Source organism: Myxine glutinosa, chromosome 9, assembly GCF_964187855.1.
Source record: "Myxine glutinosa chromosome 9, kmMyxGlut1.1, whole genome shotgun sequence".
In the NCBI taxonomy this organism is placed as follows: domain Eukaryota; kingdom Metazoa; phylum Chordata; class Myxini; order Myxiniformes; family Myxinidae; genus Myxine; species Myxine glutinosa.
The window spans coordinates 71,692,549-71,706,044 of record NC_136269.1 but is presented as its reverse complement, the minus strand read 5'-3'; the positions used below and the strand labels follow the sequence as shown (position 1 = coordinate 71,706,044).

Genomic DNA, 13,496 nt, shown 5'->3' with positions numbered 1-13,496 from the left:
AAAACCAATGAAACGCACACACATGCACACACTTAAGCACTTGATTGTGAAAAGACACACACACACACACACACATACACACACACAATTAATGTGAAACACTTTACTGGTAATTATAATATACTAGGGCATTGCCCGTACTATATCTATATCTAAAATTATATCCCCCCCCTCTATTTACATGAAATGGTTTGGTCCAAAGCGAACGGCTTGCGAGTGGTGACAATCCCCCCCCCCCTCTATTTACATGCAATGGTTTGGTCCAAAGCGAACGGCTTCCGGAGTTTGGTAAAGCAATCGCCATCGCGTGCACAAACGCGCAGGAAAGCGAATGAATCGCAAATTCGTTTTTATTAGTTGTAAAACATAGTTTAACGCCAACATAGTTTGCAAACGTGAAATAAATGAATACGCTCTCAAATGTGCCATCCGAGGCAGAGTGTGCCCGCCACGTTCGGCACACGCGATCGTTCGCTGCTCTCTGATTGGTTGAATCGTTTTTTGGACATAGCTCGGTAAGTAATTGTCCGATTAATATGAAACCTTGAAAAGGCACATCCTCGGGTCCCCAGCAATATACCTGGCAAGTTAAAAGTATATCGGACCCGTGGTTGTCGAGAAACAGCGGTCACAGACAAACAAACAAACGTACAGACGTACAGACGTACAGACAGAGATTACTGGAATTATAGATAGATGTTCACATGGTAGGTGAAACACAAAGTTAAACATTCCAAAATCTTATTTAATACTAGAAGGGCACTCGGTAGAGCGCAAACCTCCGCCTGGTGAAGAGTTTACGTTTTATATCCACTGATAGGCCGGATCTGCATTCGGACCTGAACCAAAATCTAATCAGGTTATCGTCACCTAAACAACTCGTCCACCAAGTTTAGTCATAACCCGTCCATAACTTTTGTAAATATCGTGTTATATTTCGCTTTTCACTCAATCTCTCAATGGTGAAGAATCACTTAAAAATGAAATAATTCTCGTATACAAATCCATATTCAGATCTTCACCAAAATTGAATCAATTCTTCCTTGTCACACACCCAACCTCTCCACCAAGTTTCGTCCAAATCCGTCCATAACTTTTTGAGATAGCACGATATCTTAATCCTATATAACGATATTTGAGTTTCCTCAATTGTGTAAAGTGATGGTTCTCGTCACTTTCAACCTGGAGGGAATGCCTGTCATTGCAGCAGAAATCACAGCAGACCACTGAACATGAATATGTTTTTAACGGAAACCAGTGAAATGAACAGCCAGCCTGGGCTATGGTAATCAAAGGTGGAGGTAGACGCCACTCGCTACTTACATATCACCACAACAGGGTTCGCTCCAGTTATAGATACAGCTCAGTCGACGTGTGTGTGTTCCATTACAAAGCAGCTTGTAGAGCGCTCACCAAGTGGCTTAGGCACTCAAGCTAGTACTCAGCTCCATGGAAACGGTAGATAAGAGACGACTGGTTTGGCAAGCTCATTGGTAATGTGACAAATGGACACACCTGCATAAGCTGTTTGCACAAGTTTAAGGCTGGTGTGTCAGGTGAGATTAGTCATTAGTGGGTTAATTACCGTTATTATAATCCCAAAATAATTTAATATATATTCGAAGGAGCATTCGGGAGGGGGAAATCACTTTATTCTTTACATTACTGACAATTATTTTACGCTTATTTTATTTTACCATTCGATGTGGCCAGAGAAAAATGCCAAAAGGTGAAACGAACGTTCAAGCTGCTATATATACACTACCGGTGAAAAGTTTTAGAACACCTCAATATTACCAGTTTTTTTGAAATTTACGAAGTTTAATGTCCAGTGAATAACCTGAAATGCTACAAAGGTAAGCAGTAAACTGCTCGAAGTTTAAAAAAAAGTTTAGGTTAGCAAAAACGGGACAATAATGTAAATTGCACAGTTATATTGTAAAAAAGGCCTTTACAGGGAACAAGTAATGGGTTAACACTGGTCGAAATAAGCAAGTCTCAGTTTCAACTGTGAAGAGAAGACTTCGAGCTGCAGGTTTGACAGGTCGAGTGGCAGTAAGAAAGCCATTGCTAAGATGGCAAAATAAGAAAAAGAGGCTTCCCTGGGTCATGAAGCACCGTCAGTGGACTACTGAAGACTGGAAGAAGGTCTTATGGACCGATGAATCAAAATTTGAAATCTTTGGTTCATCATGCAGGGTTTTTGTACACCGTCGAGTAGGCGAAAGGATGGTTCCTCAGTGTGTGACACCAACTGCCAAACATGGAGAAAGGTAGCATGATGGTCTGGGGCTCTTTTGCTGGATCAAGAGTCGACGACTTGCACAGAGTGACTGGCACCCTGAACCAAAAGGGCTACCACAGCATTTTGCAGCCCCATGCAATACCCCCTGGTATATGCCTAGTTGGTCAAGGTCCATCCTACAGCAAGATAATGACCCTAAACACACCTCTAGGCTATGTCAAAACTACCTTTGAGGAAAAGAACAAGACGGTAGGCTTCAAATCATGGAATGGCCAGCACAGTCTCCAGACTTAAACCCCATCGAACTGGTTTGGGATGAACTGGACTGAAGGGTGAAAGCAAAGCAACCTACAAGTGCAACACATTTGTGGGAACTTCTGCAACAGTGTTGGGAAGAACTTCCCGAACAATATTTGATTTCCATTGTAGAAAGAATGCCACGAGTGTGTTCGGCGGTTACATCTGCAAAAGGTGGCGACTTTACTAAGTCAAAAATTTAAATTAAATTTTGTTGAACAAAATGATTCTATGATTTCTTTTTTATCTCCAATTGTTTATTTGTTCTATGTTTAATTTCAGAGTACATTGAGCCATTAAATAAACCGTAAATTTCAATAAAAACTGGAAAAATTGAGGTGTTCTAAAACTTTTGACCAGTAGTGTACACCTTCCCAAGGCGGGAACAGACAATAAAACGCAGGAATTCCTCCGGTGTTTTTGCAGTCAAGTTAACTCCAAATCAACATAGGTTAACATAATGTGAAAATAACATGTCCTCTTACTCTTACTCGTGATACAATTGAGGGCTCTGGAGCGACATTCGTGATAGTAATGCCCTCATCCACCATCACCGGAAGAAGCGGCGATTCACGGTAAATGTTTACGAAGATAATTTACATCGCCTGACCGTCGGACCTCGCGGTGAGGAAAGCAAATGAAGTCACTACAACATTTACTGTATGGCCTGGAGTCCACTTTGCAAGTTTACTTGTTTGAGATTGCATAATGGTAAGTAACGACCAAATACATTGACGATTTTGACAAGCGGCCAAACAGGCCACCAAGGGCCAGATTATTGTGGGCAAACGGAGTTTTTTGTGGCACCCGGGCCAGCGCTTATTTCGAACCCTGACTCATCCTGTTCTGCAAGGGTGGGGATGGACAAATAATAATAAAATAAACTTCAGATAATCCCATAAACTCAAGTTGAATAAAACGGATAGAAAAAGCAAACAATACAGTGAGAACTAGATCGGCACTCGGTGGAGCGCATACCTCCGCCAAGCTGAACAGTTTACGATTTGTATCCCACTGATAGGCCGGATCTGGATTCTGACCTGAACCAAAATCGAATCGGCTTGTTCTTGTCACCTAACCAACTTATCCACCTAGTTTTATCATGACACATCCACAACTTTTTGAAATATCCTGCTATATTTTAGCCAAATGCTAGTTTTTGCCAAATCACTTAATGGTAAAGAATCATTTTTAAAATTCCCTGATCTGGATCCTGATTCAGATCTTCTCCAAAATTGAATGAATTCTTCTTTGTCACGCACCCAATCTGTCCACCAAACTTCGTCCGAATCTATCTGTCCACAACTTTTTGAGATATCCTGACAAATATAGTTTTTGGCCCGAACTCTCAATGGTGAAGAATCACTTTTAAAAAAAGAACTCGAGCATCCGAATCCAGATCTTCACGGAAACCCAATCATTTTGTCCTAGTCACCTGTCACCCCCTGCCCCCACAAATTTAGTCAGAATCCGTCCACAACTTTTTGAGATATCCTGTTCAGAAACAGACAGACAGGGGTGAAAACATAACCACCACCCACCTTCGATGGTGGAGGTACAAGTAGTTTTATGTGACATTTATACAGCAATGATAGTTGTGGAGAATAAACTCTTATAAAGAGACATTTATTTTCCACAGTTCCTCTGGCTCAAGGATTAATCAATAATGATGCAACTTTGGTTAAATAAAAATGTATTGATGGACTTTGATCAATTAATTCATTTTGTATTATTGCTGCCAATGTATAAGCATTCTGCTTTGGAAGATTGTCTTACGTCCATGTGCCGTTCCAGCTCACGGAAGAGAGAAGTATACTTGTCGAGACGCACAAATGGCCTGCTCAGGGTTGATGTAAGCTCCTGGATTCCAGGTGTTGGAGCTCCTTGAGACTCCACAAACTCTCCAAGAAAGTCCCTGCCACATGATATGCACACATATGGCAATGCCACCGAGGTTGTTCCAATCAGGATAAGATTATTTTTCTCCTTAAACTTGATTACATGTTATGCCACACCTGCTTTTACATTCGCCAATGATAAAAAGTTACACTGGAGGTCTCATGCCTCATCTCCACCAACGCGTCGGCACCATGCCGACACTGTGCTGAACAATTCCTCACCAAGTGCTCTACGCCAGGGCTGAGGCTGAGTCAAGATACATCAGTAAAAGTCTCTAAGGTTTAATATCAGAATGCCATTAACACAAATGTGATGTTACCTCAGACTGCATCACTTGCACACATCCGCAGCATATCCATTAACTTGCCATCTCCCTTGCCCATGTCACATACAAACAACGCAATGACGACTGGCCTGGTAATGAGGACAGAGCTGACGTCCTGCCAAGTGTTGACCTTGGTACAGAGAAATCACAGGTTGTCTTGTGAAACCAGATCAGCCATTTTTGCAGACACGTTCGACATCATCCCCAACCCCATATTCTTCTTTTCAACCCCTTTGCCAATGTTATTTCCATCTCTCACCTCCTCTTTTCCTTCCTTCCTGCTTTCAGGCTCAAAGTATATTAGGACCGAGCAAATGTGTCTTGTGAATCTCACAATGATTACACCACTGGCTGGGATACAAATGAGACATCTTTTTGGTTAAAATGTTTCACCACTCAGCTTTTCTTGTCAAACACAATCTGCCAATTGAGTGTTCGTGGTTTCCACCATTTTACGATTGCTATACTTTTGAAAAGGGATAGGTCCCAATGACACTCAGTACTTCCCCAATTAAGTTTAATCAATCAATTAAGTACAGAATTTAAGTTCTGTCACTCAAGCTTTTGGGTCTCACTATGGTTTCTGTCTCATGGTCTCATGGTTTCTGCCATGATCTTTCCTGGGAAAATCACATTTCCAATCTGGCTTTCAAAGCCAGTCGCCGACTGGGCATCCTCCGTTGTGTGAAGTCCTTCCTTGGCACACCTGAGTTCCTCACCACATACAAGGCTTTCATCTGCAGCTGAATGGAATACTGCTCTCCCCTCTAGGCTGGTGCTCCTGCCTTTCAGAATCATTGGAATCTCCTGCGATGAAGCCGATTGTGAGGGCCTTTCACTCACTCACCGCAGGCAGGTAGTCGGTCTTTGTCTTCTACCGACTCCTTTCCGGCCTTGCTCCCCAAGCTCAATTTGTGCTCTGTCCCCCAAATATTCCTGCAGGTCGCACAAGATCTGTCAGCAACCCTCTTCTGGTGAAATTGCCAAAATCAAGACTCTCTGCTCACCTTCACTCTTTCATTCCTCTTCACTCCCAACTCTGGAACAAACTCGCTCACTCTATTCAATCCCACTCCACCCTCCAGGTCTTTAAAACAGCTGTTCACCACCATCGCTTATCTTCCCCCATCAAAAACCTTGATTATTTCTACCCCCGTTAATTCACGCAAGATCCACTTTTTTGAAATACCGACTTCTTTCCTGGAAGTCCTTGCAGTGTCCATGTGTTTTGTACTTCTCCCACCCCCCACACCTTTCCCACGCCTCCTCCCCCCCCAAGCCCTCTCCCTCCCACAGATCTCAAGATGTCTTTGCTCTCAAATGTTGTGCGTGTGTGCTTCCCCCTCTCTCCCCATCTTGTCTACTGCTCCCCTTATATGTTTTATGTGTCCGTTTTTATTTTTTGTGATTGATATTAGCTCTTCCACGAGCCTCGATCTTGTATTATAAAAAAAAAAAAAAGGAAAACAGGAAGATCAGTCCAATTAAACCACCCTGCCCACTGAACTAGGAAGAACAAAAAATAATCCCACCCGTGTCCGACGGAAGCGGTTCATTTGGCATTCTTGTATGAAATGGGCAAAGCCTACAAATGAACGAAACCCTTTAGAACCCATTACAACCCTCAATAATTACATCTTTGGAACACTTTAGAATTAAACATTGTGGGCTAGAAAGGTTCTTTATTTTTGACGGAAGGAAGGTCTTAGCCAAATATTGAAGCAGCTTCAACTCTTAAAAGAGTTAGACTGTCAAGCAATATGCCATCCTGACTTAACATCACACATCAAAATGTGATCAACATTGATGATCCTATAGATTATATCAATTCTCAGAACCTAAAGAAAAATGAATTAAGCCATTATATATATATATATAGTATACAGTCACATGAAAAAGTAAGTACACCCCATGTAAAGTTTTGACTTTTTCAACATCTTTCAACATACAGCTATTTGATCTTCATTTCAACAATATTGATAGATAAAGGTGATATAATATAACAAATATAATGAAACATTTACATTTTGTAGTCCATTGTATAATTTAAATAAACATAAATGCAAATTTCGCATGTGGAAAAAGTAAGTACACCCCTACAATCTACATTTATCACTACTTCAAATACCTAAAATTAGAATCAGGTGCACCAGCTCAGGTGCAAATGATTAGAACATCGTTAGAGAGGATCTTGGAGGAACCTGTCTTATTTAAACCTCAGACATTTAGTTTGGTTTGCTCTTTGTTGTTGAAGTGTGCAGCGTCACCATGCCTAGATCAAAAGAGCTCTCTGAGGCCTTCAGAAAGAAGTTTATAGATGCCTACGAGTCTGGGAAGGGATTTAAAAAGATCTCCAAACAATTTGAAATCAATCATTCGACTGTCCTGAAGATCATCTACAAGTGGAAAAGATTCCAAACAACTGCCAACTTGTTCAGGCCAGGCCACCCCAGCAAGTTCAGCCCGAGAGCAGACCGCAAGATGCTGAAAGAAGTCTCCAAGAACCCCAGAATGTAATCACGGGACCTACAGGTAGCTCTTGCCACTGTTGATGTCAAAGTGCACGAGTCTACCATTAGAAAGAGGCTGCACAAATTTGATCTACATGGAAGGTGTGCCAGGAGGAAACCTTTGCTGTCCAGAAAGAACATCAGGGCAAGACTGAAGTTTGCCAATGAACACCTAGGCAAAGACCAGCACTTCTGGAACAATGTGCTCTGGACAGATGAATCAAAGGTAGAGCTATTTGGCCACAGTACCAGAAGACATGTTTGGCGAAAACCAAAGACAGCATTTGACCATAAGAACCTGATACCAACTGTAAAGCATGGTGGTGGAAATATTATGGTTTGGGGCAGCTTTGCTGCATCAGGGCCTGGGCAGCTCACCATCATAGAATCCACTATGAATTCTTCATTGTCGCAGAGGGTGCTTGAGGATAATGTGAGGCCATCTGTCGGAAAGTTGAAGCTCAACCGAAGGTGGACCTTGCAACATGACAATGACCCTAAACATACCAGTAAATCCACCAAGGAATAGCTGAAAAGAAAGAAATGGAGGGTTCTGGAATGGCCAAGTCAAAGCCCGGATCTAAATCCCATTGAGATGTTGTGGGGGAATTTGAAACGAGCTGTGCATGCAAGAAACCCCTCAAACATCGCACAGCTGAAAGAATTCTGCATGGAGGAGTGGGCAAAAATTTCTCCCAGTCGATGTCAGAGACTGGTAGACAGTTATAAGAAACGCCTCCTTGAGGTTGTTTCTGCCAAACGGGGCAATACCACCTCTGAGAGCCAAGGGTGTACTTACTTTTTCCACATGCGAAATTTTCATTTATGTTTATTTAAATTATACAATGGACTACAAAATGTAAATGCTTCATGATATTTGTTATATTATATCACCTTTATCCATCAATATTGTTGAAATGAAGATCAAATATCTGTATGTTGAAATATGTTGAAAAAGTCAAAACTTTATATGGGGTGTACTTACTTTTTCACATGACTGTATATATATACACCTGAGTATATATATCCATATATTTTTTTATATATATATATACACTATATATAAAAAAAATCTTGCTCGATTCATCTTTATACATACACATACTTGTGGTCCTGCATTGCCTTTACAGCCCAAGGGTGGTTTGAACAGTAAGCCTTGTACAGACTCCTCATGTGTGGAAGCATACCAAGGTAACACCCTCCAACACGCTGCTGTGCATCAGGTAACCTGTGCACATGTGGGATGAAGACCAAGAGTCAGGTAAAAGAGTTTGATATACCAAGGTTCAACACTGACAGTGGGGTTAAAAGTGTTATTATCTGTAATCGAAGCTCGACTACATGTCCAGTTGCTATTAAATAATGCTTGAAAATAAAGATGGCACAGTTTCTGGATTTGGATGGGTGAGAGCCTAACTTGGAAACATCCTCCAATGCAGTGACTATGTTCTGTTGGAAAAGCAAGATTTCTTCCAGGTTGGACAACAGGTGTGACAGATCAGTGGGTGGAATCCTGAAAAGATAAACCATTTCTCAAAATTAATCACCATCTTTATCGCAGCAGCAAGAAAACATTTAGGACAAGAAATGTCTAAAATGTTCACGTACAAAATAATACATGTTGCAGCATATAAGCTTTGGGTACAGTTGGACAACAAAACACCAACATGGGACCAAATATTGGTCGTCTCGGAATTATATTTGCTCAACCATGCCTATGGTCCATACTTGTCTGTAGCCTGTAAAGGGCGAAGATGCGTGCACAAAGACGCCTGCAAGCTCCTCAAGAAAGTGCGCTCTGTCTCCACAATGTTCTGTACAACCTGGCACAGCAGCAGTGATTAAAACAGCAATCATCAATGCTCCCCTCATGACCTTCCTTAAAACCCAGGTGTCAACTTTCCATATACATGGCGTACCTCCCCATAATACCCTTTGTTAGAAGGTGCATCACTCGCCCTGTGCCCAGCCCGAGCTGTGGTGCCCTTGGGGGAAGTAGGTTTGTCTGTAAACCAGAAACAATCACAGTGGAAAACATGAAAGACAAAACAGGTCACCCCAATTCACAACTGCAGGATCAATAAATGGATTATGGTTGTTCCCCGATGATCTCACCACTCTGTTTGATCTCTTTTATGTAGTTGTATGGGAACCAGCCCGTACGACCATTCAATGTTCCCTCCCACCAGCCACCTTCTTCTGCACGATGCACTGTGATAATATCACCCTTGGTAAATGAAAGCTCATCCTCATTGGTTCGCTGGAAGGTGAAGCGTGCTCGCACCATCCGCTGCCCACCCCCCTCCGCCATCTGTAAAATACATAAATAAGTGAATACATGTATAACAAAAATGAAAGCAGATCATAGCATACAACTAAAACACGCTTGCTAAACAGGCAACCCCCGGCGGTGGAGGCGGGAGTGCGGGGGCGGGGGGAAGAAGGAGGAGTTGGGGGTTGAAAATGGGGGAAGGGATGGGGGGGAGGATGGGGGAGAAAGAGAAGGAGGGGAAAGAGAAGGAGGGGAAAGAGAAGGAGGGGAAAGAGAAGTAGGGGAAAGAGAAGGAGGGGAAAGAGAAGGAGGGGAAAGAGAAGGAGGGGAAAGAGAAGGAGGGGAAAGAGAAGGAGGGGAAAGAGAAGGAGGGGAAAGAGAAGGAGGGGAAAGAGAAGGAGGGGAAAGAGAAGGAGGGGAAAGAGAAGGAGGGGAAAGAGAAGGAGGAGAAAGAGAAGGAGGAGAAAGAAGAGGGGGGAAAAGAAGAGAATGGGGGGGGGGGGGACGAAGAGATGAGGGGTTGAAGAGCGGAGGGGGAGGGGTGGGAAGAGGAGAGGGGGTGAAGATGTTCCTCGGTGAGTACCTTCGCATACAATAAAGACATATGTTGGGCCTCCCTAATTCGGGGGTACCACAGACCCTCCACGGTGCACCATGGGCTGCCAAAGTAGGTGCCACATTCAACTTTTCCACGTGTGCCACTCGGCGCAAGTTTCCAACTACGTAGTCTGACTCACCCGGGGCCCTCAGCATGGGTCGGTGGATATCGTCACATAATGCTAACACGAATCTACGGGGTCCATAATTTGTGGGTACCCCAGACCATCTTTGGGGCTGATACAAGGCACCAAAGTAGGTCCCGCGATCACAACAACTGCATGCTTAGCTCAAAAGGTGCCTGAGGTATTGTCCAGATGAGAAAGAAAATAAATAAGTAATAAATAATGAAAATAAATAAATAGTAATCAAAAAATAATTTATAAATCAATTGGCTAATAGCATACCTAAACCACCAGTAGCCCGGTGTTGGCTTAGCGGTTAGGGTGCCGGCTTGGGATCCTAGGTTCAAATCCTGGTCGATCGCTGAATTAACGCCAGGGGGGTTGACTCAGCCTGTCCATCCTTCCGAGGTCGGCAAATTGAGTACCACTGGTAATTCCCTGCGACTAACAGGGTTGGCGGTAGGATGGGCATACGGCCATAAAACATTGCTTCAAAAAGGGGACCACGGTGCCCAAAAAAATGCCAACCGCCGCTCTGCGGGGAAAAATGGCCTCTAAAGGCGGTTCCATACCTAAACCACCACCCTTTCATCCAAATCTAACTTTTTGAAAATGAACGATGTGATTAATCAAAAAAAAACATTAAATAATCAATTGATTACTGTAAACAGTAAATCAAAAATACCCTTTACAGCCAAATCACTTGGTCATTGTCATATCCAAATATCACCTCCTAGCTCAAAGGTGCCTGAGATATGGACCAGATGAGAAATAAAATAAATAAGTACTTAATAATCAATAATTAGGCAATTAATCAATTGATTGATTAATCAAAAAATAATAAATACTGTTTTTGCCAAAGCACTTGTTCACTATTGTGGCCAAATTTCAATTTTCTAGCTCAAAGGATGGCTGAGATATCGCCCGGCCAAACAAACAAACCGAGTGAAAACAGAGTACTCCTTTTCGGCACACTTCATCGCGGTGCATAGGAAAGGAGCGGTGCACAAAAACAAAAGTGTAACTGGTTACTTGTAAATGTACTGTACTTAATTTGATTTGTAATAAAGCTATTTCAGTAGGATTTGTGTTTAATTCAGCATGAGTTATGGGAGGGCAGCAACTTGAGATCTCGCCCCGAGCGTGATTTTTTTTCTCGATATGCCACTGCTACTACTGCACATCAAAGGCTGGAACAACAGCTGCACCAAACATGCCAAAGGACTACAGATGAGATTAGACACCAAATACTTCAAAAGAATATGTCTCCTCACCTCAGGTGGTGTGGGTCAAAGTTGCAGAGGCAAATGGTGGATTGGCTCCTTCCAGCAAGGCATAGGATGCGCACCCTGAGAATAAATTGAAAACAAAAATGTCATGCCTAACTACCACAGGAGCAACTCATGTCTAATTTGTCATTGCAAAGCCCTCCCCACCAACCATCAATATAGTATACATGGTTTAAACTTGGGATCCCAGATTAATGAGACATGTGTCTATATTGTTGCAGTTGTTGGGCCGTCCCAGTTGTGTGGTACAAATCTGATGAAGCATGACAAATCTGTCACGCCGGCCAGCCGTTTCAGACATCCCCTAGTAGGGTATTGGGCCTGTTTTGCCTCGTTGCCTGCTGCGGAGAGGCGCCACAGACGACCAGGTGCGCGTGCCAATGCAGTGCCTCACATCCGATACACCAATTAGCGACCAGAGCGGAGGTCACCGTGGACACAGGCACGGTGCTGATCGCCACAAGCCCAAGTAGTCCTTTACCAGATGGTTCAGTGATCAAAGCAACCAGTCATGTAAAATATGAAGCTCCCTTATGATACACATTACATCGCATCATACAAATGGCTTCTTTGCACCAAAGGAGCACCAATCCACCATGATATAAAATTTCCCAACAGCAGCACAATCTATATATATAAAAACGAGAGGGGTGTGTGTGTGTGTGTGTGTGTGTGTGTGTGTGTGTGTGTGTGTGTGTGTGTGTGTGTGTGTGTGTGTGTGTGTGTGTGTGTGTGTGTGTGTGTGTGTGTCCGCGTTTTATTCAGAGGTGGCTGAACGGATCTTCAGCAAACTTTCAGAGGCTCATCAGTGAGTGCCTGGGAGTGTTTTAGGCAAACAAAACCAAAAAAAAAGAAGGATAAAAGTTCGTTTTTTTGGAGTTAGAAAAAAAAAAACAAAAAAAAAAAAACAACATCGCTCGATAGTGCCGAAGCCTTTTTAAATTAATGAGAGTTGTATAGAAATGCACATTCGCATAAATAAATACAAAACAATTACCAGACATTTGAATACAAATAAATCAAACAATTCTGGAACTGTACGAATTTGGTAGTACGGCTTCTTCTTCTTCCTGATCAGCATCACACAACTCAGAAACGTGAGCCACATTCACTCAGAAACGTGAGCCACTCCCCTTCCTCTTCTGCCTCCCCCTCCCCCTCCCCTTCCCTTCCCTCCCCCACTCTCCTCCCCTCCCCACCTCCCCTTCCCCTCCACCTTCCCATCCACCTTCCCATCCCCCCCCCCCCCCCCACCCCTCTACCTCCCCTTCCCACCTCCCCATCGATGCATGCAAAACACTAAGGTGGCGGTTTATAGCTGAGTTGATATTCAAACCCAGGCTAAACACCTAAAAGAGGAGTGTTATCCTCGAGGATATCCTGCCAACAATACACAGTATTCAAGAATGAATGATCGTTTTAAGGCCATTTTCCCCGCTAGAGCAGGGGTTAGCCTTGCAGGCCCCATGACAATCATGGTTCCCCTTTTTGAGGCAATGTTTTTATGGCCGGATGCCCTTCCTGACGCCAACCCTTAGTCGCCTCTTACGATGCGCAGGGATACGGTGTACCTATTCTAAACCGGGGTACACACCGTGATCATTCATCCCAGCAAGCCGGTACTCAATCTGCCGACCTCGGAAGGATGACAGGCTGAGTCAACCCCCCTGGTGTTAATTCAGCGATCGACCGGGATTCAAACCCAGGATCCTGGGATCCCAAGCCGGCACCCTAACCGCTAAGCCAACACCAGGCTGAAAGATATTTTATGCTGAAATATATTTTATTCCAGAAATACTGGAAAATACTGCAGTTTCAGCAACCTTTCTTCTCCCCACATCTTTCTTCAACAATATGCAAGGCTCATGGAAAAAATTGGTAACAATCGAAATCAGTCGTTTTCATTCATTCACTTACATGAAAGACATACTATTTGG

General features: G+C 43.2%; 1 protein-coding gene across 6 annotated transcripts in view; it reads right to left on the bottom strand.

Annotated features, from left to right (window-relative positions):
* Positions 1 to 13,496, bottom strand: part of LOC137435318 (rho guanine nucleotide exchange factor 7) — a 118,089-nt gene that overhangs the window by 57,541 nt on the left and 47,052 nt on the right. For 5 of the 6 annotated variants that reach the window (XR_013624534.1, XM_068129000.2, XM_068129001.2 and 2 more), the window contains exons 2-8: positions 11,545 to 11,619; positions 9,392 to 9,587; positions 9,196 to 9,281; positions 9,005 to 9,099; positions 8,694 to 8,789; positions 8,382 to 8,504; positions 4,319 to 4,457 (exon numbers count right to left, since the gene is read on the bottom strand). Coding sequence is in view for 5 of the 6 variants with exons in the window: in XM_068129000.2 (XP_067985101.1) it covers positions 4,319 to 4,457; positions 8,382 to 8,504; positions 8,694 to 8,789; positions 9,005 to 9,099; positions 9,196 to 9,281; positions 9,392 to 9,587 (735 nt within the window). In the remaining variant the exon portion in view is untranslated. The remainder of the gene's footprint in view (positions 1 to 4,318; positions 4,458 to 8,381; positions 8,505 to 8,693; positions 8,790 to 9,004; positions 9,100 to 9,195; positions 9,282 to 9,391; positions 9,588 to 11,544; positions 11,620 to 13,496) is intronic. The other variant, XM_068129005.2, reaches the window with a different exon arrangement.